The sequence below is a fragment of the Calliopsis andreniformis genome, unplaced genomic scaffold, assembly GCF_051401765.1.
Source record: "Calliopsis andreniformis isolate RMS-2024a unplaced genomic scaffold, iyCalAndr_principal scaffold0022, whole genome shotgun sequence".
NCBI lineage: Eukaryota > Metazoa > Arthropoda > Insecta > Hymenoptera > Andrenidae > Calliopsis > Calliopsis andreniformis.
In genome coordinates this window covers 5,522,737-5,549,650 of record NW_027480432.1, presented here as the reverse complement: position 1 = coordinate 5,549,650, position 26,914 = coordinate 5,522,737, and the positions used below count along the sequence as shown (strand labels likewise).

General features: G+C 39.9%; 3 protein-coding genes across 4 annotated transcripts; 1 reads left to right on the top strand and 2 right to left on the bottom strand.

Annotated features, from left to right (window-relative positions):
* Positions 1-657: 657 nt before the first annotated feature.
* LOC143186668 (uncharacterized) lies at positions 658-3,715 on the bottom strand. Its single transcript, XM_076390376.1, has 12 exons — positions 3,660-3,715; positions 3,596-3,616; positions 3,406-3,522; positions 3,207-3,321; positions 2,989-3,115; positions 2,836-2,904; positions 2,622-2,771; positions 2,560-2,574; positions 2,344-2,510; positions 1,491-1,636; positions 876-1,038; positions 658-798 (listed from the first exon to the last, which is right to left on the bottom strand). The coding sequence occupies exons 1-12, from the start codon at positions 3,713-3,715 to the stop codon at positions 676-678; spliced, it is 1,269 nt and encodes a 422-aa protein (XP_076246491.1). The 3' UTR covers positions 658-675.
* A 247-nt stretch (positions 3,716-3,962) lies between these two features.
* Positions 3,963-13,271, bottom strand: LOC143186728 (15-hydroxyprostaglandin dehydrogenase [NAD(+)]). Of its 2 annotated transcripts, none has more exons than XM_076390456.1 (7): positions 13,030-13,271; positions 8,745-8,867; positions 7,578-7,701; positions 7,385-7,491; positions 7,031-7,204; positions 6,539-6,693; positions 3,963-6,179 (listed from the first exon to the last, which is right to left on the bottom strand). In XM_076390456.1, exons 2-7 carry the CDS (start codon positions 8,835-8,837, stop codon positions 6,059-6,061), a joined length of 774 nt encoding a protein of 257 aa, XP_076246571.1. In that variant the 5' UTR covers positions 8,838-8,867; positions 13,030-13,271; the 3' UTR covers positions 3,963-6,058. The 2 variants fall into 2 exon arrangements, with proteins under 2 accessions (XP_076246571.1, XP_076246572.1); XM_076390457.1 differs by lacking the exon at positions 13,030-13,271 and adding an exon at positions 9,085-9,095.
* Positions 13,272-14,793: 1,522 nt separating this feature from the next.
* Positions 14,794-21,559, top strand: LOC143186667 (uncharacterized). Its single transcript, XM_076390375.1, has 10 exons — positions 14,794-14,887; positions 14,924-15,281; positions 15,942-16,279; positions 16,555-16,886; positions 17,443-17,627; positions 18,133-18,344; positions 19,157-19,492; positions 20,488-20,610; positions 20,982-21,149; positions 21,384-21,559. The coding sequence occupies exons 1-10, from the start codon at positions 14,794-14,796 to the stop codon at positions 21,557-21,559; spliced, it is 2,322 nt and encodes a 773-aa protein (XP_076246490.1).
* Positions 21,560-26,914: the final 5,355 nt, after the last annotated feature.

Genomic DNA, 26,914 nt, shown 5'->3' with positions numbered 1-26,914 from the left:
CAGCCCGATCCTTCCCAAACTCATTATTCAAATCCGCAGCCGCGCTCTCGCCCCCAGAGTCACCCAAATCCAACAAAGCCACCGCCTACAAATCATCAAGCACCCCAACGTTCACAAACTGATTGTTTCACCTTGAAAAGAGAACTCTGGTCCTCTAAAAACGAAAGTACCTTCGCCCCATTTCGCAGGAGTTTCCTAGCAGTGCAGAAACCGATCCCATTGGCTCCGCCAGTGACCAACGCGACTTTGCCCTCGATGCTCATGATCGATGGGGTTGCAAGGGATTTGTTATGGCTCGTGTACGATCTACCGAATCGACGCTGGTTTACGGTGCTTTGTGTCGTTCTCACGTAGAGCTTTGACTGCAAATAGAATATATTCCATAGCGAAGGCGCACGGTGGCCGATGAAACTCGAGAAAACGAGAATCAATCGTGGGGGATTGAATGTCTCGTGGGCAGCTGATGGGTAATGTGACCACGGAGCCGCAGGTAAACAGGATCGAATTTACGCCATTGACGAAAAAATCTCTACGTGCGTCTACGATCGATATTCATTTCTGTGCGTTTATTGAGTTACTTGAGCGTAGTTCCATGCATCTGCTCTTCCCCTGATTGAGAGACAAAATGGATCGGGAGTCTCTGTTAGAGCCTTTGTATAATACTCACTACACTTGCTACAAAATTCCTATTTTCTTTCTTAAAACACTTTTAGCGTCTATTTTACAGATTTTGCTGTCCGCCAATGAACATGCCCCAGAAGTATCCACGCACGGTGATCTCGTGATTACTGAACAGGGCTGAAACGAAGGTGATATTTTAATCCAGTAAGTTTATTTATTTGGCAACTTGAGTATTCGTATGACACTGACTTCACCTGCGTTTCGTAGACCTTAGGATCGACCTTTTCGCCTTCCAGTGCTGGGAAATGTATCAATCGAGGGATTTTGTGAGGACAGTATGCTGGTTCCACTAACCATACACTTCCACTATCTGCCCATCCTAATACATGACTTAAAGCTGGTCCTATTTGATATTTCCTACAGTACATAGTAAATAAATTAAGAGATATATATCTTCTAAATTGCTCTTATTATTAGCTGCATTTATTAGTAAACTTTGTACGACAAATTATGGAACACCCTATATAAGAATTCACTGTGGCAAAAGAAATCGAAAAGTCCTTTACTGTATCACAATCCAAAGCTGCATTTTCGAAATATAAGTAATCAGAACTTTCAAAGTTCTGACGCGCGAAATTCAATTTGTATTCATCTGCACAGTAGTACATGCGCATTGAAAGCGCGCGTCGTTTGAAATAACGCGCGTCGCGTTTTTCAATTTTGAAATTCTCCTTTCTCTGTAGCTCAAGAACTAAATCGAGAAGGACGTTTCGATTAACACGATGAATAATATTCTAGAATTAATTATCTTCACTTAAGCTATGAAATTAAATTCGAAACATAATCTAGCCTGGTAATAAGTGACTTACGTCGGTGGTATACAACACGGGAGATCAGTCATACATTTATTGGGAATAGCTTCTGGAATTTCGGGCAGTCCTATTTCAGAGAAAGCCTTAACCGATGGACAGAGGGATATTAAACGCACTCCAGTTGTTTTTACGGGGAACTCTTTCTTTAAAACAGAAGAATATGCAAATCATTTCTCGCAAAGTGAATCTTAAAATGAGTCTACACTACATGTTACATAACTTTTTAGAAGATAGAAAAGAGAATGTTATACACGTGTCTCTTTTCTGTTTTCCAGAATTCACGATAGAATTCGTGGGTTTATTCAATATTCTGTGAAGTAGAACAAGTATGCCATGAAACAGACATAGTGTCTAAAGAAGTAGCTCCTTCAGAAAGCAACAGGAGAAGTAGCAAGGATAAACTTCATGGTCTTGTGCAGAATTTTAAATGGAGACGTTCGCTAGAAGTCTCTGAAGTAGAATAAGAGTGTCACAGAACAGACACGGCATCTAAACGAATATGTTTAGTTCTGCGTACTTTGAGCTACTATTTCCAGTACCAACTGGGTAAATATAGTATCTTAAATTGTTTATCAGTTTTCTAGTATGGGAATTCTGAAAAATTACTGAATTTTCTTAAGCTGGGTCCACATTACATGTTATATATACCATCACACCATCTCACATAAAATACCATCTCACCAAACTCATCTAATATTTCCACGTGTTTTATGCTACATCTCAAAAATTACAATAGCTTTAAATCACTTCATATTGTTGGGTTTGATCGAAAACTTTTGCCAGGGGTAGTTTAACATGTAGTGTAGACCCACCTTTAGGAAGACAATTATGAATTTATAATTTAAATTACCGCGAAATCCATCGTGATTTCTATCACTGGTTCCTTCCTACAGTACACTGGGAAGGGATCTTGAGGCCAACCCAGAAATCCAAAAATACTTGAGCAGTTCACTATCACTCCACCGAAACCATCTTGATCTTTCCCCAAAATTTGTAATCCCACTCGAAGCGCTATGACTGTATCGTTCTGCAAATTTTTGTAGAAAATTTTGTGGACTCAATCTACTTAAATATGGTGAATCTAAATTCATTTTTATTTTGGAGTCCCCCATGCTTGAGAACAGTTACTATTATGCAGATGACTCTTTGTGTAGCAATAGCATACCTCGTGTTTTAGTGGTTTAGTACACGATTTAGTCTTTCTATGCCATTCCCTATCCAAATCATTGAAAATGATGTCCACTCTTTTGTGTCTGCAGACAATTTGTTTCAAAGCGGCTAGGAAAATAGTTAATGATTTAAGTAGGGATCAGAAATGAAATATTATAAGCTAGATAAGGACTAGAGACTGCAGGTAAAACAAGGATCTTGTATTCAGAATTCTCATTTGGTCTATTTAATTTTTCCTCTACTAAAAATTGATTATATTGAATATTTTGAATAAATCTTTCGTTATAATATTTTTAGATATTTTTAAAGTTGATTTTATATTAACCTTCGAAGTGAGTACTCTGTCTTATGTCACCCTCAAGAAACATTACGCGATCCTTTCCATGATAACTGCAGAGCCTTCGCGCTGCCATTTGTCCTTGATCGCGATCATTATCCACTATCACGATATGCTACATCAATTCAATAAATTCATTTGAGATTTATCTAAATATTACGAATATCTAGAATAAAAGTAATTCCTTTTTTATCTATAATACTAACTCGTGCTCCTTTGCACAGAAGCTGATTAGCTGCCGCAAAACCAAAGCCATCAGACCCACCCACCACTATTGCAATCTTGCACTTTGGATCGCACATTGGCTTGGGTGAATCGGCGCTAATTTAATTTAATTGAATTTAAAAGAACAGACTGGTAAATCTTGAAATTTTGATACAATAAATTCTGAATATTAAAGTTCACCAATCATAAGGCCTTATTATCTTCGGCCCTGTATCCTTCTTTTTCCAGAAGCGACTCTTCTTTTTTTCCAGCATACTCGTCGCGTGAAATAGTCGCGATTCGAAGCACCGCAAACTTCTGCAGGCAAAATGTAATTCGAGATAAAGTGAATCGTACGATTTGATAACCCAGAAAAAGATTCGTCTCGAACTTGAGACGAAGACCTGCTCGGCTATGATTATCTCCAGAGAAAGTATCGCGTTCGAGTGGCTTACCTTGGACTTCCGTCAAGAAGGTTGGCGATGAGCGAGGTTACGTATCTTGACAGCATATTACTGGAAACACTATTTTCTCAGAGGGGTTTAACCATCAATTTCTATGAAATAAAGCAGCGTTAAAAGGGAAGACTTCCAATCAAATCTTGAATATTCAGACAGAGAATTTTGACATTTGGACCGAAATAAAGAAATAAATTTTGAAACTGTCTGCCCTCGGTGTCACATGTTGACTTTTGTTTTACTGTCAATCCAGATAGCATAAGGCGACCCATAAGATGTCAAAGATCTACGCTTTTGTACATCTCAAAAACGTCTATATTTTGTCTGAATGTCTTATAGATATAATTTAGACGTCTTTTGGATATTTTTAGTAGTCAATCAAAATGGTCCATAAACTCCAGCGATGTTACTTCGAGTATCTTCTTTTTTTAAAAAGCTATGCACTTTATTAGCTAGGCTTGCAACATACATTCCGAGCAAATCATAACAAAACCAACAATTTCCGCTAGCTATCGACCGTGTCGTCGATTGAGAATACGCAATGTTAATATTCGAGTGTGCGATTGCCCTTCGACCCCGAGCCCTGTCCTCTCGCTGCCCTCCTCAATGAAAAGTCGACAGAATATTTAATTATCGTTTTCTGGATCTACAAAATGTCTCAAAGGAAGATCAATCGCGACGAGAGGCCCAGGATTCTCGATCGAGGAGTGGACGATTAAAATGTACGATAATTGTGACTTGTGCGTCGAAGACACCGAGTTTAGGCCTCGATTGCGTATATCTAAATCTACGTTTTTATTCCTTCTCTCTCATTGGTCGTCTCTTCAAAAGACCGTATAAAAATTACGAGCACGATTACACTGCAGACACATCTTTCGATTCGGTCGAGGCGAAATCAATTGGCTGTTCAAGGTCGCTGGCTGTTGGACACCCCCACTTCAATTTCTGTGGAGGCAACGCGCAGGTGTCAGGTGGGGGATGGATTCTCCCTCTAGTGACCTTGAACGAGCAAGAAGTAGAGGTAGCAGCCAGGAAGTGACAACTGATTTCATTTCGACTTCAGTTTAAATTGAATTCTCTCTTTGATATAATTGCAGGGTATTCTCGGTGAAGTAGAATTGTTTTTCTCTCCTTCAATCCTTCTTTCGTTGATTCGACAAGTGATTAAAATAGTGGGTGGATTAAGCTGAACGGAAGGTTGCGTTGGATTGAATCTCTTTTCTTAACGCTTTTCTACATCGTGGACGAAATGTGGAAAGCTTCAGTTTCTAACTCTAGGATTCAGATTTCTTCTTTTTTTATATCGCGAAAGTAGAAAAATTTTACTTTGTAGATGAAAAATATCACTTTCGAGGTAAAGTATTTGGACAGTGTCTTTCTATCAAGCTGATGATTTCGTCACGCAGATGAGAACTGAGAGTTCAATTATTTTCTGAAAATAGAGCAGCAGAAATTTACGATTTTTTATATGCTCTTGGCTGTGAAAGTGTTCCCTATCTCTATTTTCAGAAAAGTGTGATATAATTTGGCAAAAGTTAGCGTGAGATTATAATACAGGTATAAAAAGTCTACCATACGTTTTAGTGAACGCACCAGGAGACACTTTGCATCGCTATCTAGGCGAAAGTCTTTGATTTTACAAATAGTTCGGAGGACACGTACAAACCTATAAGAAAGGTATATCAAAGATTAAAATTTCAGTCTATGGAGCAGGTTGAGTCTTACGAGAAAAGTGGTTCAAAATTGGGAGCCCTAGATAAATGTTCTCAATTGCTCAGTCCTTAATCGTGGTACTAGTCTGGACTGGAATTTTAAAAAATTAGCGCTGCTACTCGCCAAACGCTACCCTTAGTGTCTCTATCACTAATTCAGTAACTCCTGAAGGAAAATAGAAGTCGAACGAGTAGCAGCGTTAACTCGAACAGACTCGATTGAAAATTCAAAGAGATTCTTAATTGGTCAGGATTAACGCTAGTTCATAGTTTCAGCCACGCTCCTACTTGCAAATTACACATCGAATTACATTCTTAAAGCCACATCTCCACGTGTCTAATTTCCAATGTAGAACACTTTAATTTACTTTCTTACTTTCTTACTTCCAAATACTTATTTCATGGATGCTAAGTATTCACAAGTCTCATGTGCCTCGAGTGTCTCTTTTCACACGTGGAAACGTGGCTTTAAGATGATTATTTTTTGCATACTATGCACCCAGGAATGTGGCTCAAAGATAGACCCTTAATCGTAACAGAACGCATAACAATGTACAAAAAAGTGTTCTTCCCAGTATACAAGTTTGCCTCCCTTAATCTTTGGTGTGGCGTGAGATGCTTCTTTAGGGTACGTTTACACTGTGACAATTAACGGTGTTCGTAATCTCCTTATGCCTTATGTAGTTATTCGTGTTCCAGCGAGAAACTGATCTCGTGGGGAGGCTGATCTTTCTCGACCAACCAGACGCTTCCACTTTTACCAGTGCTTATGATTTCGATGAGAGCCTTCGCCACGTGCTCCGCCCTGGAAAGAATTCATTTAATTAATATAATAGTAATAATGCCTGAACTTAAATTTTCTAATACAGAACCCACAAAACCTATTGAGTAATTCCAGATTAAAATTGAATACTCATTTTTAGAATTCTTTCTCTATTCTTAATAAACAATAGAGTTAATCTTCTTTTGTAATATTTTTAGTCACTTGGATCTAAAATTTTGTACATTTAGGAGAAATTTATTTATAGATGAATTTTAATTTCTTTTTTTTTAGAATTTTAAAATTACTGAGGGTGTTATTTTGTCTGTCTGGTCTCCTTGTAGTGGGTTACTTTGATTGTAAAATGAAGTCATGTTTCTCCGTTTTTTGGACAGTGTGTGTACCTTTGTGGAATGGAGCTGGCAACGTCACGACGCCAGGCGTCTTCGTACCGAGCCCACAGCAGCTGTTTACTGACGTCCCGCAACAATTTACTATCTGTCGCGCTTGGGCACAGTGCCATCACCTTCACGCCAGTCAGATCCACGTGGTACTGGTGCTATGGTAAACAATAATAGCGTCAGATTCTTTCGTTCAGTGAAAGTCGAAGTGATGCTTTGATTCATGTGTAAATACTACTATTATATCATATTAATATTAAATCAGTTCCTTGTGAATATTTTCTTCTTGGGGACGTTTAATTTTATTCTACTCAATAATTTTATATATAATAGCCTATTCTATAATTTTATACGCGTACTGCATCACATAATATTCAAAAATTACTTCTCATTTTCCATATTCATGATTTTTAAATATTGTTGTCGAAGAAGAAGATTTCTAGATGTTTGCAAAGAGTTTAATCAGAGGGTTAAGTTTCGTCTGAGTGTGCTTACTCCAAACGCTCTGGTGAAGTTGACAATAGCCGCCTTAGTGGCGGAGTAAATTGGAACACTGGCATAAGGGTTGATGCTGACATTGCTTCCAATATTAACCACTATTCCACCATTACCACCCCTGTCTGTTCCCATGAATCGCTGAGCGAGCAAAGTCCCACGAATCACGCCATTCTGCAATGATAATTTCATTTCGTAATGGTTAAAAAATGGAAATAGAATCAATTTGCATTCACAATTATTTTTAATATTTTTAGGTGAGCTTCTAGTATATTAAAAAGTGTTTTAAAATAAATGCTCAATATTTCTATTACATTCGACTTCAAATTATTTAAATAGAAAATAATTGCTTACAACATTGATGTCGACTTCCAGTTCCCAAAACCGATCGTTCATGATCCCAGCATTGTTAATAACAATATCGATGTGGCCGAACGTTGCGATTGTCGTTTGAAACGATTCTGTAAATTAAAATCGATAAATCAGAGATATAAATCATAAATATTTAATTCATTTTTACCATAAGAGTCATCTTAAATTTCTGTACCTTCAAATTGTGAATAATCAGTAACATCACACTGACAGAAAATTACACGATCTTTGCCATACTCTGTGGACAAAGTTTCCACCAGTTTCTCGCCCTCATCTGCGTCTATGTCGCATATGGACACCTAAAAATAAAAATATAATATAACATTATATGATAATATAATAATAGGTATGTATTATAAGTATCTCGTAACTTTTAATTTCAGTGAAATATTACACCAAGGCTTAATAAATTTTATATCAACGCGGTTGATAACACTGTTATCTCATCGCGTTCTCATATTTTTTCATCTAGTTTCTCGTTTAATCTTGTTATCAGAGTTACGATTGGAAACTCGCTATATTTTTTTAATTTTTAGATCACTCAAAGAATTTTCAAGCACCTACGATTTTTCTTTTTTATAAAAGTAGGTCTCTGCGTTATTTATATAAAATTCTGTTTACTGTGCAGGGTTCAACAATTAATAACCAGGCCAATCACTCCGATTAGCATGAAATTTTTATTCTCTGTGAGTCGGTGGGGAGACGCGATAAGGCTTCTCCTTCGATGGGGAGCGATCTAAATATAATCCTGCTATTTCCGAGCCACGAGGCGTTAGAGCATTTATGGAGCAATATACTAAGTCAAGGTTATATCCTTAAGGAGGATTCGCCAAGTATAAGTACAGCCTCTAGTGTTCTTCTTAATCTCCCATTAATATCCTGTTCTTATGGGTATTGCGTGTTACAAGGCAAACTTGTGTCGGTGGCATTTTCTTTAACGATAACGTCCCAGTTAACGTCTCTTAAACCTTTAACTGGGTTTTTATTGGACATTGAAGCGCTCACAGGAATGAAGAACTCGAAGACTAATTTACTTTAGTATTTTAAAATGGTAGATGAAATGATTACTGAATTAAATCACAAGGAGATAGTAGGGGAAAGAAATAAAAAAAGGCCACGCAGCTTTTTAAAATATTCTAATTTTTTTAAAATTATTTATAAGATCTTTTTTAAATATTCTAAAATAATCGATATTGTGAGAATTTCCTCTATCGTGTGAACGCTTGGGAAATTACTGCTGTTTTAATTATGGAAGAACGAGAGCTGAATTTTTACGAGAGTTATTTTTAAATATTCTATTTTAGAGGAAATTGAGGATTTTGAAATTTTTCTCTGAACTCACCTTCGCGCCTTGATTCAATAACTCTATGGCACACGATTTACCGATACCGGAAGCGGCGCCCGTCACCAGGGCAACTCGCCCTTTTACGTCCATCTTCGTTAGTCCCTTCCGTCAACTTTCCGCCTGCAAATAGGAAAACACGAGAACGCTTTACTCACGAATTTTCTACGTCCCCTCTGGTATTTACCCTCGAAAATCCACAGAATCTATCTACTCTTTTTCTAACTACGACGACACAAAAAATATTTCACATGCAATTTAAATGACATCGAATATACTGAAAGCACAATCTTCTCTCACAAAAGAATCCCACAAAAAGTATTCTAATCTCTCTTAAAACCTCTCGAAAACAAATCAACGTTCCCCAGAGCGACCAATGTTCACGTCAATCCCACGTATCTCTGCATCGAACCACTCTTATCGATCTTATCACCAGCCAATTTAATTCCCACACAAGAGCGCGATTCTTCTTCTCCTGGCGAGGAAAATTCACATTTCAAAGAGAAATCGGATCGAAGGTTCGCTGGAGGGGTGCACGTTGGTCTCGAGTCCGCTTCCAGAGGCGGCGTCCGAGCTGTTTCCGGTCTGGTGGCGGCGTGTGATCGGTCGCGTGGGCGAAATCGAATTTCACCGTCTCGTTAGAACCGTTTCGTCCTCGAGTTGCTGGCGACGGGGATGCTCGTGCGGGAATAAAGGCGGCGATCCTCGACGAGGCGCGTGAGTCACTGGACCCGAAACGAAAGCGTTTACCACACGCTTCGACGCCAGACTCCGCGTGCTGTGTCTACGAGACCTCGCGCCAAGTCCTCAGCTGCGTCATTCGAGACTGACTTCCCTATCGCTTTATCGCGGAGAGGCTGACGCCAGTCGAGACCGCTTTTCGAGGCTTCGAATTTTGAGGCAAGCGACGCGTTGAGAAGGTGACTCACTTTGAGCTTCAATCTTTTAGGGATTTTATGGCAGGATTGGTCTCAAAAGTTTTAGAAATTGGTTTTTGGAGGCAAGTTTGAGGGATTTCTAGGCATTTTTGGGATTTATTATATCTATAGGAAAATAGAGAATATATCCAAAGATCATTGAAGTCAGTGGTGCTGTGACTAATCTGTAGGTTCAGCAAAGTGATTAATTTTGAACAGCAATCTTTTAACTATTTTATGACTGAAGGGATTGATTTCAAAAGTTTCTGAAAATGGTTTTTTGTTACTACGTTTGAGGGTTTTCTGGGAATTGTTGAGGTAGCACGAACTTTTAATATTAATGAGAATATTTTAATGTATGAAATAGTGGAAATATGGATATTTGTAAATAAACAGATTTCTGTATTTTATTTAGCACTCTTTTCGAGCGAAGGATCTCTAAAGTTCCATTGAGTGAAGGACCTCTGAAGTTTCTCAAAAAATATTGTCTAATTACTTGCTGCTGTACGATAACCACCCACATATTTTCAGGTTTAAGATATTGGCCACAAATTACGCATTCCAGATAGTAGTAGCTTTATTATCCAGTACTTGTTCATAAATCACAGATTTTATCTTCTTCATATAATGTACGTACGTATGTACTAGCTATGCATTTCTTTAACTACAGCTTCGAGAAAGCAAGGTTTACGACCAGCTAGCACGAAATACATCAACGCCACACGTATCGATTGTTAAAAAACTGAGCAAAGAAAATAAAAAGTACCAGCCTAATATACTATGTCAGGGCGTTTTACGAGTAGAAATACGTAAAAATCTTATTAAACTAGACCTATAAAAGTTTTATTAGAAACTGTAGACTGTAATAAAAATATGGAACGTATAGGTGATCATGAAACTGATCTGTACTCTACGATTTTTGTGAGTACTTTGGACGACTATTATTTACTTGAAGCAAACTATCTTAATCTGTAGTAAATATACGATACTACCTACTAAATGCATAGTGTTACAATTTGACAACATAGTTGTATGTACCTGTTACGAATTTTTGATATATAAATTGGAAACTGGAAACAATTTCACTATTTCTTTTTTTTACTAAAATACTACAAAAAGAGAAAAGAAAAGTACTGAGGTTCCCAAGTGACCTCGGCTACCTATTCCAAGGCTTAAACATTAAACACCCAAGAACGAGTGTCTCCTAAATAATCCTAAGCTGCCCACAGCAGAGCCCATGCAGAATTAAAAAAGCATGTCCCCCGAGCCTCCACTGCCTGCGAAGCCACAGAAAAAAAGAGGAACAGAAACTCAGTGCTCAGGATAACGCAGCGTGTGAAGTGTGCGCGAGTCGAGGATTTCACGCGTAGCAGAGAGAAGGATTTGAAATACTTCTGCCGTGGAAAATCGCCCCTCGCGAGCGAAACAGCATCACGAAGCCCCGTTTAATATTGCAGCCCGTGTGACACCACCTCGCCTCCCGGTGTCTGGCAACCGTGGCTAAACCGACGTGCACGTTTCTCGCGGTGAGCATCAAAAAGGAGGCGATCTAAAAAATTCACGACGCCTCGATCGCTCGATATCCCAGCGAACTACGAGCTCTCGGCCTGCCACGCACCTCTCGACTTTCACCTACACGCTCCTCAAAAACACTCGACCACCATTAAGCGCCCTCCCTTCCCTCACGCCAAGCCCACCCCTTTGGGGAAAGTCGAGCAGTCCTCTGAAAAATTCGCGACCATGGAAAGCCACGTCTGCGGGGAAGTCACAGAGACCTTCCAGGTATCGAGCGCCTCCGAGAAAGTGGCTCTGAACCATTCCTCGACTCTTTGCCGAGAAACCATGGAATTCGAGGAGCCTCTGTTTGCTTGGGAGAGAAGAGAACGCTTTGGGTTTGGGGGTGCTTTGTGAGTCGAGTGGTTAGTGTATGGGGGTTTAATATTGTTGGGTTTAAGTGGGTCTGATTAGGTAGAAGGGGTTTTGTTTTGAGACATGTTTGGGTTAGGTCTGGGTTAAGCCTAGGTCTGAGTCTTGTCGAGTTCAGTGAACTTACTGTTAGTGTTAGGGTTAGGGTTTTGTTAGGAGGTCTGGGTTAGGTCTGAGTTCAGTCTTGGGTGGGTTTCGTCTGAGTCTGGATTAGACTGGATTAAAGTTACAAAAATTGAGGGGTAATTGCAAGGCTATGGAGAATGAATATTATACTGATGAAGAGAAAGACCTTTGCATACTTTTTTAATAAGTTTCAAAAATGTGAAAGAGTTTCAGAATTTTTTCAGAATTTTCTCAGAATTTTTCAGGGAATAATTCTTTTCATATTTTATGGTAATTGATATGGCAGGTTGAAGACTGGGGCTAATAGCACTTTGAAAGTTAAAAAATATTATAAATTCTGAAGTTTGTGTAAGTTGGTATAAAGAAATTCAATACCACCATTTTGAGTATCTCTATCTCCCTTTATAATAATAAATAGTAATCATAGTTTACATGTGTTAGGGAATTTCATGAGAGAAGAAAAGGGTTCTTCAATTTTAATATAGAAAATATTCCCACACAGCACGTCGTCGTTTTCATTCATGTGTATCACACTATACACACTATACACACAATGCTTTGCTCAATGAATGAAAGTTTTGTACTTTGATCAGTAGAATCAGGTTACAATTCCCCACTTTTCTATAGTGTTCTAAAGATATCAATATTCCGCAGTTTAGGAGGGTTCTGAGTCACCAACGAACCCCTATAAAAACCAAGGAACACCATAGCCTTCGTCCACCATGAATTCCCCCAAAGCACCCTTTGTCATCCTTTCTCCATTCCTCACAGTACAATATCCAACAAACTTTTTCATCCACTACCGCTTTAAAATAATAAAATTTAATACCTCTGTAAGAACAAAAAACCATCCTAGCCCTTGCCCACCATGTATTCCCAAAGCACCCTTTTTCACCCTTTCTCTGTCTCCCACAATATAATACACAATAATCTCTCTCATTTAATACAGTATTTCCTCAAAATCCCAGTCCAAAATCAGCAAACCACCAGCAATTCACTCCCAATCAATGACAACACTTTCCCCTTTCCAAGGACCACCATAGACCCAAGGATCCACCAATCACTCCCCCAAGCAGCGATACCCCATCAACTCCCGCAGCCCCCAAAGCTCCTCAAATTCGAACCCGCACCCCCTTCGAAACCCCCATCAACCAAAAATACTACTTCATCCTCCACTGATTCAGCCGCCTTCTAATAAACACCCTCAAACACATTCAAACAAACTCAAACACTCTCAAACACCCTCAAACACTCTCAACAGAGCCAGCCTCGCAGCACGCAGACTCTCTTGAAGAACTCTCTTCTCGAGCACTAACCGTCAATGAAAATCCTCTCGTTTCTCTCTAGCCCTCTATTCCTCTAGCCCTCTCTTCCCCCTGGCTCCTCTGCTCGCCCCTTCGATCGGTGGTGGGCCGATGAATCAGACGGTGCCGCAACAGGCAGGCCGCCGGAGCGACAGCGGGCGTCGTCGAGCGTCGGGAGCGCACAGTTCCAATGGGTGGCGCGCGGTGTGGCCACACGGGGGTGGCGTTCGTGCTGGGGTGTGTGTCGCCGCGGATGTCCTCTGCCGACAAGGTGTGGTTGGCGGCCGCGGACGCACTGGCCTCTGGCTGCACGCTCGCGCTCGCCCCCAGTCGAACGCCACACACCCCTCCGACAGCGCCGATATTGATTGGCGCGCGCGGCCGCGTGCCACGTGACTCCTGCGCCGCGAGCTGAGGTGCGTGCGTGGGCGCGAGCGCGAGCTGCTGGCGCGTAGCGTGCGCGCCCTCGCCCTAGGCAGCCCTTAACCTTCGCCCGTGGCTTTCGGCCACCGCGGCCCCGATCCCAACGCTTTCGATCGGACCTGCCATCCTGCTTCGACCCCGCCCAATCGCGACCCCCCCCACCATCCTCCCCAGAGATCGCTGATTTACAGGCTGTTCTTTTTCGGCTCGTTTCGCTGTTTACGGGGACGCGCCGCGGGGGGATGCAGGCGTTGGCAGGGGTGAATCGACGGAGGGAGGAGATAAGAGAGGAGTCTGACAAGGGAAGTTTCCCTGACGGGCAATTAGTTTAAGAAAGACGACGATTGAAAGTTGTAGTACTGCAGCTTCTACTTGGATGTCTGATTTGGGTACATTTTACGCCTGAACGTTTCGCGACAGAATTTGGTTGTCTTGAAAATATACAACAGTGGTCGTTTTAAAGATTTTCTACATTTACATCCATAAGACGTCTTAAATACTGATGTGGGTATTTTAAAGAGGTCTATTTTTTGTCTGAATGTCCTAGACACGTAATTTGGACATTTTTCGGATATCTATTTTATGTCTGGGAAAGTTTTCTTGTGAGTTATTTCTGCATTTGGGGAGTAGATGGGTTGGGGAAGAGGGGGTTGGGAGATTGAAGTGGGTTTGGGTATGGTTTAGGTTCCGAATTTCTGTATGAAAATGTCTGAGAAGAAATTGTATTTATATGTAAGGAAATGGCGAGGATAGAATTCGTAGGTTTATTCAATGTTCTGTGAAGTAGAATAAGTATGTTATGAAACAGACATGCTGTCTAAAAGAAGTAGCTTCTTCAGAAAGCAGCAGAAGACGTAGCAAGGATAGAATTCATGGTCTTGAGTAGAATTTTAAATGGAGACGTTCGCTAGAAGTCTCTGAAGTAGAATAAGGGTGTCACGGAGCAGACACAGTATCTGAAGGAATATATTTAATTCTACGGACTTTGAGCTACTATTTTCTATATCAACTGAGTAAATATAGTATTTTAAATTGTATATCAGTTCCCCTGTACGAGAATTCTGAAAAATTACAGGACTTTCTTAACCTGAGTCTACATTACATATTATATAACATTTTAGAAGTTCATGCTAAGAAAGTTCTGCAATTTTTCAGAATTCTGGCACTGGAAAAAGAATAAACGATGTTAGATACCATATTTACTCAGTTGCTACTAAAAATAGTAGCTCAAAGTCCATAGAACACGAAATATTCCTTCAGATACCGTGTCAGTTCTATGACACTCTTATTCTACTTTACAGACATTCTTGAGCCTTAACTAAGTCAAGAGCTGACACTGTGCTCGTAATTTTCATGCACCCTGTATATCTTCCACTGACCCATGAAGTAGCAGGAGGTCAAGGGAGATCTTTCCTCCCAGCGGAAGTGAGCTCAGAATCGCTGGCCAGTCTCGATCTCGATCGTGCCTGAACGAAATCGTCAGTTGAAATCGACGGCGTTCCTCTGTCATGGCCGCGAATCTCCGGTGTACCGGGGCTGGCATCGATAACGAAGGTGATTACGAGAGCGCACGATCGGCCAGAGCGGCGGAAGAAGCGGAAGATATCGCGGAAGGTGGTGGCCAGCGGCTCAAGGATCGCGTTGGTCGGCCACGAAGCGATGGACAGCCGCGGCAGGATGACGTTTAGAAAGCTGTCCCGCAGCCGAATGTCATGGACCGTCGTTTCCGCCACGAAGCTGAAGCAGTGCACCAGGAAGCAGCCGACCAAAGTCAGGAAATGCATGTGTCTACCGTCCAATTACGCCCTCGTTGAATTCCCCGTGGTCTGGTCCGAGCTTAGGTCTGTAACCCTCTCACTGCGGTATAATAGAGAGAAGGGACCTCTTACTTTGGCATAGGATGTTTTAATTTGAGACGTGACCCTGACTTGAATGATGAACCATTGAGTGTCGTGTAGTAAAAAGAGTAATTGTAGTTGCATCTGGCTTGAAAAATTCTTCAATTTTCATGTTTGATTCCTTTAAGTGAAGAATTCTTCATTTCTTCGTGCTGCAGTATTTCTTCATTTCTTCACATCTGCGATATTTTTTATTTCTTCAATATTTCTTCTTTTCTTCTTTTCTTCTTTTCTTCTTTCCTTTATTTCTTCAATATTTCTTCTTTTCTTCTTTTCTTCTTTTCTTCTTTCCTTCATTTCTTCAATATTTCTTCTTTTCTTCTTTTCTTCTTTTCTTCTTTTCTTCTTTTCTTCTTTTCTTCTTTTCTTCTTTTCTTCTTTTCTTCTTTTCTTCTTTTCTTCTTTTCTTCTTTTCTTCTTTTCTTCTTTCCCTCATTTCTTCAATATTTCTTCTTTTCTTCTTTTCTTCAATATTTCTTCATTTCTTCAATATTTCTTCTTTTCTTCATTTCTTCAATATTTCTTCTTTTCTTCATTTCTTCAATACTACAACTCTGCAGTTCTTCAAAACCTCAATAAACGAATGTAGAATATATCTTTCAGAGCAAACCAGCAGCTCTGCGATGGCGCAATAATCTGCGCCAGGAGTCAAGTTTTCCCCGTCCATCGTGCCATCTTATCCGCAGTTAGCCCGTACTTCAAGGCTCTCTTCACCAACAGCCTGAAATGCGGGAAAACCGAAACGACAGAGGTGGCGATCGACTCTGTACCCGGTGAAATTTTCAGCTTGATCCTCGACTACGCTTACACTGGCACTTGCAACGTCAACGCTAGCAATGTGGAGCAACTTTTACCTCTGGCCGATCAGTTCGAGGTCCTCGGCGTTGTTCAGCTTTGCTGTCAGTTCTTGTTGCAGGAGCTGAGACCCGAGAATTGCTTAGGTAATGTGGCAACTTGTCCCTAATACAAAGACAAATAGTTTTTTTGGCATTTAAAAATCTTTTTGATACTATTCAGTGAATGTAGATTTAAGTCAACTTTTTGTTTAGTCATGTCACTTTCTGACGAATAAATAAATATTTCTGAGGCTTCTCATTTCGGTGAAATAATTTGATTAAAGTATCCACTATTTCTCTCCCTGAATTTAATTTAATTCTCAATGTTCTATATTAATATGAGTATATGGTAAGAAGTAGGTGAATTATTACTACGTTAGGTATCTTCAAATTCGCCCGTCACTATTTCTGCCGCGACCTGGAAAAGAAAGGCAGGAAATACATTCGTCATCACTTTAAGCGGATACTCCAAGAGAGCCTAGAATTCAAAGAGCTCACAGGCGCTGAACTCGAGACGATCCTACGTGACGACGAGCTGAACGTTAAAAACGAGGAAATAGTTTTCGAGGCCGTTAAAACCTGGGTCGAGCAGAACGTCGAAGAAAGAAAGCCCTATTTACCGAGGCTCTTGAAATGCGTACGATACGGGTTGATGAGCTACACGTTCTTCACGAACAATGTCCTCACGTGGAAGATCATCGAGGAGGATGAAGTGAGTACTCGCTGTGGTCGATGAGACGAAAATCAAATAGAGAGAACTGCTTCTAGGCTTTACGAATCGAGGAGTCGACCTTGTTTCTATTTTTCTACGCTCTTCCTCAGGGGTTTCTCAAATATCTAAAATTCTGAATTCTCAGAGTCTTAGATTCTCAGATTTGAAAACTCTAAAATTCTCAGCTATCTACATTTTCAAATTCCTGAATTTGAAAATTAACTTTGTGATGTAACATGTAGTGCAGACCCAGCTTTAAACATTCAAGTTCCAAAACTTCTAAATTCCAAATTCCCAAGTCCCTAAATTCCAAATATTCAAAGTTGCAAACTTCCATAACTTTTACCATAGCCCCATATTTTTCAGTCTCAATTTAACTTTCATAATTATCTGACCTCCATCTCTCTTTCCCATCGTCCTCGCCGTAACCCTCAACTTTGCTCTCCGCCCATTAATTCCACGCGCAACTTCCAATTCCTTTGCAAAGGCGATTTTACCAATAAATCATAGGAGATTCTCGTTCCTCAGTAAAACTTCCTTCCCTAAATCTTTCAAGCTGTGCCAGCAAGTCCTTGCTCAGTCGAACGCGTACCTAAGCGAGCAGGACGCCAAGCAAGGCGGTGGCGAGAGTGATCTGAAGAATCCCCTAGTGAGGCCACGAATTCCCTATGACATTCTGTTCGCGATCGGTGGATGGAGCGCTGGCTCACCTACGAACTTCGTAGAGACTTACGACACGAGGTGCTCGAAAGTTCCCATCGCAGTTTGCCACTTCGAGACAGTATATTATTGTTGCTTTTGTCGATTACGAGTGTGGTACAGTGGAAGCTCGATGACTGAAACGACTCCAAAATGAACTAGAAAGAACTTTGAATTGATTAGTAGATAGTAGTAGATTTGAATTGCTTAGTTCCACTAAGGGTGGAACTATCTATACAACCATCGAGGTTCTACAGTAAAGTAGATGTCCCAGTACCTGGACGCTTAAGGTGTCACATGCCCCAGCAAGTGACAACCCAAAATTCCATATTCTGACATTTGAATTTCATCCTAGTAGCAGAATACACTTATTTGATTAATATCTAGTATATTTTTGATTTTCTATGGGATGCATTAGAACTGAAGCTTGAAATCAAACAGAATTAGTTGGTATTCAGGTACTGGGGCATGATCAGCCACTGGGACATTTACCTTACATCGATTTGATGTGTCGAAAGCCGGAGATTCACCGAGATTTGAACTCCAGAGCTGACAGATGGTTTCTATCAGTGAGCACCGACGCAACGCCGAGAGCTTACCACGGACTTTGCGCCCTGAACAATCTCATCTACATGATCGGCGGGTTCGATGGTAACCAACACTTCAACACTGTCAGATGCTTCGACCCTGTCACGAAAGAGTGGCGGGAAAGGGCGTGCATGTATCACGCAAGGTGTTACGTCAGCGTCTGCACACACGGTGAGGCTTTAGCCTAGGCTGGACTGTGAAATATTTCGTTTCTATATTTATAGATAGGCTTTTGCTCATGTAAATACTTGTATTTAGAAATTTTAGAAGGAAGAAAGATATAGAGGGAATATATGTAATTTTTTCTGAGGACAATTTGTGCAAGATCAATATGGCGGTTTGTTAGGAAGTTCAGCCTTGCTTCAATAAATAGAAAAAAGGCGATTGAGTCAAAAGCTGTCAGATTAAATTGACAGGGTTTATTGAATCAGTATGCTTGTTATATACAAGGTGGTCTGTTTAACTGGGAATCCTTACAGCGTTGTAGAGTGCTACGCCCAACACTCGTTAGAAGGTTTCTAGTTAAACTGATCACCCTGTGTACGTGTATAAACATACCAGTACTGTACAAATCTAATTTTAATAAGTTGGTAGAACTGATCTTACACAAATTATTCTAAAAAAGCAGGTCCAAACAAGGAAATGTTCCTCCTATAGCTTTGACTTTTCTCTGAGCTAGAAATCTATGCCTTTATTGAATTGCATAAACCACTTTTAGATTTATATAAGAATATTAAAGAATCTCAATATTAGACTACTAGAAAAATTTGAATATTTGCAATTTTGGATATTCGAATATTAAAAAAATGTGAAATTCAAATATGTATTCCAAAATTTGTCATTTTCCCTGAGACAATAAGTAAATACTGACTCGAGATACCACACGTAACTGCACTATTTTCTCCCATGGTTCGCCAGATATCGAATTGAATTAGAATAGGTTTAGAGGGGCGACTTGAAGCGTGAAATTCCTCTGTAATTAGGAGGCAAGATCTACGCGCTCGGTGGTTACAATGGTCGTACCAGAATGAACTCGGGTGAACGATACGAACCGCAAAGGAACCAGTGGGAGATGATTCCGTCGATGCATCGACAGAGATCGGACGCCAGTGCAGCCGCCTTGCAAGACAAGATTTATATCGTCGGCGGTTTCAATGGCGGTGAAGTTCTCAACTCCGCGGAGGTCTTTGACGTCGAGACCAATCAGTGGAGTTACATTCATCCTATGATCAACCCGCGGTCTGGAGTCTCTTTGGTCGCGTTTCGGGACAGCCTTTACGCCCTTGGTGGCTTCGATGGCTTCGCTAGACTGAGCTCTGGTAATTTGTAACAATGTTCTAAATAGACATTGAGAATAAGTAGACACTCTTCTGAGTGAACAGTAGATGTGTAATTAGTCTTTTCAGTAGAAAATACTGTCAATAAAAATTCATGTTTGTCATTTTCTTTTTAAGTAGAATGAGATAAGAACAGACAAACTTTGCATCTGATTTTTTGTAGTCGAATTTTTTTTATATGGTTTATTTTATTAGCCTCAAGCTTGGCAGAATATCAATCCTCATTTTTTTAAATAGACACTAACAATAAGTAGACACTTTTCTAAGTGAACAGTAGATGTGTAATTAGTCTTTTCAGTAGAAAATACTGTCAATAAAAATTCATGTTCGTCATTTTCTTTTTAAGTAGAATGAGATAAGAACAGACAAACTTTGCATCTGATTTTTTGTAGTCGAATTTTTTTTATATGGTTTATTTTATTAGCCTGAAGCTTGGCAGAATATCAATCCTCATTTTTTTAAATAGACACTAACAATAAGTAGACACACTTCTAAGTGAACAGTAGATGTATAATTAGTCTTTTCACTTGAAAATTCTGTCTATAAAAATTCATGTTCGTCATTTTCTTTTTAAGTAGAATGAGATAGGAACAGACAAGACTTGCATCTGATTTTTCGTGTTCAAATCTTCCTTTTTATACTATTTATTTCATGAGCTTGAAGCTTAACAGAATATCAATTTTAATTTTTCTGTGAGAGAGTTCACATTGAATTTAATTATTAATGTTCATTTCATGCAGAATTTCCTTCAACTTTCTTCGAATATTAGATTCCTCGTTAGATCAAACATTAGAGAGGAAGTCAGTAGAATGTCAGAGTACTCTGTTTATAATTTTGATGTCACGCGTGCGTTGAACAAGGCGTAGGAACTTCCTGTTCCGAATTGTTCTACTGTGTAAGGACATTCTGTCAGCCAGGAATTTCCTGCCGCGTAGAAATTAATGCTCTGCTGCACTATCGATCCTCTGTTCTCGCAGGGGAACGTTACAATCCGAATCATTCGGAGAAGTGGCACGCGGTTCCAGAAATGTTCAGCCCCCGCAGCAATTTCGCCACTGTCATTCTGGACGACATGATTTTCGTCGTTGGCGGTTTTAATGGTAAACACTATTATCAATGTTCAAAATCAAATCTCCATTTCATTAACCGATGCAAAGAGATACTTGTCCTTTTTAGTTCCGAATTGATAACATATTTAGTTGTATTAATTAAATTTTGAATTTCAATTTATACTGAATATTATAGTTTATCATAAATTAAATTTTCGATTTTAATCTTCACCACAATTTACCATAAATTAATTTTTGTGTTTTAATTTACACTGGACTGCTGCATTACACAAGCAGAGAATAGAAACAGAAATCACGTTCCCATAAATATCCTCGTAATGCTATTTAGCTCAGAGCTATTATATTTAACATTTCGATTGAAATCGCGATTAAATTAATCGTATTTCACGTGAAACGACTAGGTTCCACCACAATTGCGTACGTAGAGTGCTACGATGCAGACAGCAACGAATGGTACGATGCATCGCCGATGAATCTGAATCGGAGCGCCCTTAGTGCATGTGTTATCACTGGATTGGCAAACGCGCGCGAGTATTCTTATCAGAGCAAGGCTCGTGATCTTGGACAAGGTTTGCATTAAAAATTCTAACATACCAAATGACCTATAACATTAATTTTCTTGTTTCCACTACTTTGCAAGAAAAACCTCATGAGAAAATTAAAAATTTTTGTAGCAATTTGAAAATGATCAAAAAGTGCAATTTTTTGAGTAGTTGTAAAAATGATTCAAAACTTAGTGAGTTATTTAGTATTGAGGATTTAAAGAGGGCTCGTAAAAATATGTACACAATTTCTTTTTACAGGTCAAGCTTCATCCGAAAATCAGGAAAAAACGAACCAAGGGGGTGAGGGTGCAATCGAATCGAATTCGGCCATTTCTGTGGACGACGTGGAGTCTGTGAACTTCGAGGACCACGTCCAAGGGGAGGTCAGCCCAATGAACGAGATGGCAGAGAGCGTAGGAAATTTTCTAGGATAATTCGAGTAGATTACCTAGAACACGAAAATCTAAAAAAAAGAAAGGCTTCTCGGTAGAAATCTTCACAAATACCAAGGATCTTTGTATCACCATTTCACAGTGAATATCGAAGACAATATTACTTGTTAAATTCTAGAATTCTGGTAGGTATTACAAATTTGATGATCGTACAAATGATGGTACAAAGATACAGAGGTATTCGTGAAGGATTGAGAAAATTAAAAATTGAGGTATCGTGAAAAATTGAAATTAATGAGCGATAAGACCAGGCGCTTAAGAGAACTAGAGCATGGTAGGTACTAACAAATTTTTTCAATTAATCTTTCTTTTTTGTAACACGTTTTATGGAAAATTGTCGCACGCGGGTTTTAACCACGATTGCGTCTTTCGATTTTTAACCATCGATCGTTATTTTATAAGGGATATTATTTTTCTGTTACACTATTATTATTGTTATTCACTTTTTTTTTGGTTTTTTTTTATAGGACACGCGTCTCGTAAAATTTACAAGCGTTTCGCGGGGTTGGCACGAGCCATTATTTTATCGATTAACGTATTACTAGCGACTGATTCTCTGTATTTTATGCATCGTCGAAGACTTTTTTCCTCTCGTTCTGATTTCTTTTTTCAAGATAGAGATAGAGGTACACTTGCACGGTGCACGGTTTTTTTTCTTCCCTTTTTAATCGTCGAATGGAGAAATTGTTATTTTTTTAGGCGAACGTTTTCTTTATCCATGCACGTGTATCTCAGTATAAGCGTACCTTTTTAGTGGTCGAGATCCAATGTGCCTTGGTCTGTTATTTTAAACGAATAAAAGTATACCGAATTATGAAAAATTGTAACTGCTGTTGTTTCTCCTTTCTCCAAGGTGGAAGACAAATTAAAGACTTTCACAGCTAGGTAAATATTTAAAAGAAAATAAGAAACTGGAACTTAAGATACTTCATTAAGCTGTAAAGAAAAATAATAATATTGGTAGTTAAATACTGTGACAGGGATAACTCTTCAAAAACAATTTAACTTCTCATCATAAAATCAGTATTTAAGCTTCATTACTTACTCCCTTCATAGTCAGACAGGATTTTGCAAAATCATAAAATTTTCTTCATCCACATCCTTTTCTCAGAAAGACTTCTGCATGAATATTTTAGCATCTTCATCTCTCCTAAAACTTATAAACAGTATGGACGAAAACAATGACACCAGACACAATTTTTTATTAATCTATCTCATTTATGTATACGTAGATTTATTCACTTCTCATATGTATCCATATATTATGTATAGTGTATACATTGTTGTTACCTCGTCTTGCAACCACTAACAATTCTCCTCGCAAAATTGCTCTCCTCCCCCATTCCTCCTTTACATTCCTCTCCCGCAACAACTCGTCAACAATAGCGTCGATCCAACCTCGTCCATTGGATCGACACCTTCGATCCTCGCGATCGATTGGCCCGCTGGAGCCAACGAGGCTCGCTGAGACGCTTCGACGACTGTGCAAGCCGAAAGAAGAAGAATCGCGAGCAGTCAGCTGGACGATATTCAGTTTAGAGCGTCGCAGTTGTCAGCTTTTTCCCCACTTCTCTTTCTTTCTCTCATCCTTCGTTTCGTTCTCGTTCGGCCGAAATTACGTCACGGAATTTATAAAAAGACGAAAATCGATAGTTCAGCGATGACGGCGCGGAGAAGCCAGGGCGAAGAGCCCTTTCGAAGTGACGAAGAGACGCGCTGGGATCGACCTTAAGCCGCGTCCCCGCGTGTGCAGCGCACAGAGTAGAAAAGACTGAAAGCTGCGTTGTCTTTCGAGCCTGTTCCACACTGTGCATTGCAGGCCAATGCACAGGAGAGATACTTTAACGCATGATTTCGTAGTGCTCATACGTTTCCCTTTGTTTTCCCAATTACAAACAATGAAGGCAGATGTCTGATCGCCATGAGATCCTGCGTTGAAATATTACTCGTGCGCATCAGGCCTAATTGATACGATTTCACGCGAACATTGGCGAATGTCATCGAAGCCTTCGTAACAGCTAATGTTTATCGAAATATTTGGTAATCCATGGAAACTGGACCTAAGATGCCGCATCTCTGCTTAAAGCGCTATTTCAGTCGTCAATAATAGTGAAGTTACTTGTCGATTAACGGTAGGTCTATTTTTAAAAAATCGAGAAACGAAGTGTACTTCAGCGGTTTCTGCCTTTCCTATTTAGCCGCGTTCACACGAACACCCGCGAGTAATTCATCGACGTTCCCTTTATCAATATCGCATTCGTATGAATCGATTAGAAAGAAATAATCTAATTGTAAGTAGAATACAAAAATCTTACTACTTTAGCAACATTTACCCCTTTCGCCATTTGCGCTGTCGAAAGTGGTACCGTTTATAGACCATTGTCTTTTGTATCCAATTTCCCTCTTGGAGAGACTATAAAGCGACCTAACACTCATTCGCCAACAAATTCTGCTATAGATACTCCATTAGAATTGACTAAAGCCACGATCCCACGTGCAGAAACTGTTCCACTCGATCACAATTCAAACATTTAAATTCCCAAATTCCTCTCGACAATGTGCTACGAAGAATGCAATTAAAACACCAGAATTGGTTAATTACTGAATTCACGTTTAGTCATTGGTTAATTCGCTTTCCAGCCAAGAAGAAAAATTGCAAAAAAGCGTCCTCTTTTCTCATCTGCAAAGTGCAATGACCCTTCGAGACCTACCCCAACCCTTAAATTTCCCTCACGTGGGAACGTGGCAGAACTCAACGCAACTCTCGCCCAAAAATCTTCAGGTTCATCGTGATCGAGCCTTGTTCCGCGTTCGACATACCGACAATCGTGACTTAGCTGGTAAAAACTTAACGTTTACACAGTAGAAAATCGGCTCGCGGCCAGAGCGCGATGATCGTGCGCGTCAGACGCGACAGCGTACAATTGAGCAAACAATAGGACAGCAATGAAAGTTCCTTCGTCCGCGGTGTCTCGTCGGGGCTGCTCTCGAACCCTTTCCCTCTGTTTCGTCCTCGAGTCCTGACCACCCCGTTCGCGGATCCTCGACTTCGTATCGATCGACAGCGGGGCGAAGCGCGTCTCCTCGCCCCTGAGACTGTGCGGGTTTTTCGCGGGAATCGCAGCCCTCGCGAGGAAGCCTGCTGGAAATGTCGAGGAGGCGCGACACTGACGACGATACTCGTGCGAGCTGAACGCTGGAGATATTTATAAACGTGTTACAAAACATGTGTATACGCCTGTGCGATCGGGTGTAAAGTAATGGATTGGTGGGCTGGAAGTGAAGGATGATTGAGTTTTTTTTTTTTTTTTTATTGTTTAATGGTTTTGTAAGGGTGAGCTGGTTTTTGGGGATGGAGAGCTTTTGTTGTGACCTCGTAGGTGTAGTTTGTAGAAATAATTACATAATGGGGTATTTAGGCATCGTTTAGGGCTTATGTTGTTCAGATTTGTAGATGTAAATTTGGGAAGTAAGAATATTTGAAGTAGATGGGATTTCTAGACTTTTAGGACTTCCAAGGCTTTCGAGATTTTTAAGACTTTCAAGACTCTTGAGGCTTTTAAGACTTTCAAGACTCTCAAGACTTTCAGATTTCAGGATTTCAAAATTTGTGAAGTCTCAAGATTGCAAGCTTTCAAGCTACCCAAATCGAAAAAGAAACTGAAACCTTCAGGAGTCAATTCACTTTTCCTTAACAATTTCAGCAAATTAAAAATTCCTGAGGAAAAATCTCTAAAATGGATTCACAATAAAAATAAATTATTACTAAAAAGTCTCTCAATCTTTCCCAGACCCATTAAAACCAGCCATCCTTCAGCCCCCAGCCCACTCGATCTTCCGAATATCGCGTTAACGATAGAGCTTAGAAGCGAAAATCAATCGAAACGACGCGACCTTGCGGTTGAACGAGAAAAGCTTCGAGGAATTTTGTGCTTCGGATACGAGGCGAGTACGAGTCATGGTCCAGACGAAGCTGTACTCGCGACAGATTCGCTATGGTGTGCTATATCGAAGCTACACGCGGGTCGTACATAGACTGTACAGTTGACAGGTGTGCGCAGCTGTTCGTGGCGTAAAGGTGTACACGTATGGGAATTGTATACAATTGCGTGGGTGAACGCTTACAGGTCGGGCGCACTGGGTTTTACACTTAAAGATATTATATGGAGAATCGCTGTACAAACGGTGCAATTTCCTCTGCTATAAACGATAATTGCATATGAAAACTTTTAGAATTCCTCGAACACGTTCAACTTGGCGCGAGGTTTTGGCAACGATGTTGTGCTATTGGCGAGACAGAATTAATTGCTTTAGATCGCTGGGGGTTCATCCCCACTGTGCACAGGCACCCCTACTCTGTTTCTTATGGTAGAAGTGGGGATTCCAGCAGCGAAGGGTAGAGAATAATAATATAGCACAGGAAGTAGAGTTATACAGGTTGTTGGATAACAAATTGTAGAAATTTTTGGGGATGATTCTACATGTCAAAGTAGGATGAAAATTAAGAATGACAAAACTGTGATGAGGTCTTCGTTTCAGAGTTTTTAATTGCTAAGAAAATTGGTAAGAAATGTGTTTGACTTGATACTTATTCTACTGTATTAAATCAGATACATTGAAGCCAGTAGAACGAGGCCATCTATGGTCAGACACAAACAAGCATACTTCAATTAAGAATTAATAACTCTGAAACGAAACTTCAGACACAATTTTCTCTATCTTCATTTTCGTCTTATTTTAGCATATAGAATTTTAACTTTTAAACCTTTTTAATGTTTATAATACCCATCGTCAAACATCCTGTATATGAAAAATAATAAATCTAAAAAATAGCAGATTTCAATTCACTGACAGATCTGTGACATTGCAAATTTAGTATTTCATATCGTCAATCGTTAATATTGCTTCCAACTAAATAACAAATAAACAATGTTTCTCAAAATTGAACAAAATTCTAAATGCAAAGTAAAAGTCGGCCAAGTTGAACAATGTTTCCTATTACAACTGTCGACAAAATATCGCACGTCGCGACGACTTATTATACCTCTCTTATCGAACATTAATAAGAATTCAGTACAAGCCTGTCTTACCATATCAAGCATCAAATTGCCATGTGTCGTACCGCGAATCTCACTGTCGCCTCCACTCTCTCTCCCCAGCTTGCTGGCAATCGAAAAGAAGACTCCAAGTTACACTCGCTCTCTCTTCCACTCTTTCGACGACGATCACGATTATAATCAGCAATTGGCAGGCGCGACACGTCCCGCGCCATCGTTGCTTCGATTTTTACGATAAACGTACGAATAACTTTTTTTTTTTTTTATTTAGATTGTTCTG

What these genes read in the sequence shown, in the direction of transcription:
- LOC143186668 (XM_076390376.1), bottom strand. Translation starts at nt 3,715, where the DNA reads ATGCTGTCAAGATACGTAACCTCGCTCATCGCCAACCTTCTTGACGGA. An exon ending in CGAGCAGGTCTTCGTCTCAA is followed by an intron (nt 3,523 to 3,595) that starts GTTCGAGACGAA and finishes TTTTGCCTGCAG; the next exon opens with AAGTTTGCGGTGCTTCGAAT. An exon ending in TGTTTTACCTGCAGTCTCTA is followed by an intron (nt 2,772 to 2,835) that starts GTCCTTATCTAG and finishes CTATTTTCCTAG; the next exon opens with CCGCTTTGAAACAAATTGTC.
- LOC143186728 (XM_076390456.1), bottom strand. Translation starts at nt 8,837, where the DNA reads ATGGACGTAAAAGGGCGAGTTGCCCTGGTGACGGGCGCCGCTTCCGGT. An exon ending in TATTGAATCAAGGCGCGAAG is followed by an intron (nt 7,702 to 8,744) that starts GTGAGTTCAGAG and finishes TTTTATTTTTAG; the next exon opens with GTGTCCATATGCGACATAGA. An exon ending in ACTTCACCAGAGCGTTTGGA is followed by an intron (nt 6,694 to 7,030) that starts GTAAGCACACTC and finishes TGTTTACCATAG; the next exon opens with CACCAGTACCACGTGGATCT.
- LOC143186667 (XM_076390375.1), top strand. Translation starts at nt 14,794, where the DNA reads ATGCACCCTGTATATCTTCCACTGACCCATGAAGTAGCAGGAGGTCAA. An exon ending in GTGGTCTGGTCCGAGCTTAG is followed by an intron (nt 15,282 to 15,941) that starts GTCTGTAACCCT and finishes TATATCTTTCAG; the next exon opens with AGCAAACCAGCAGCTCTGCG. An exon ending in CGTCAGCGTCTGCACACACG is followed by an intron (nt 18,345 to 19,156) that starts GTGAGGCTTTAG and finishes CTCTGTAATTAG; the next exon opens with GAGGCAAGATCTACGCGCTC.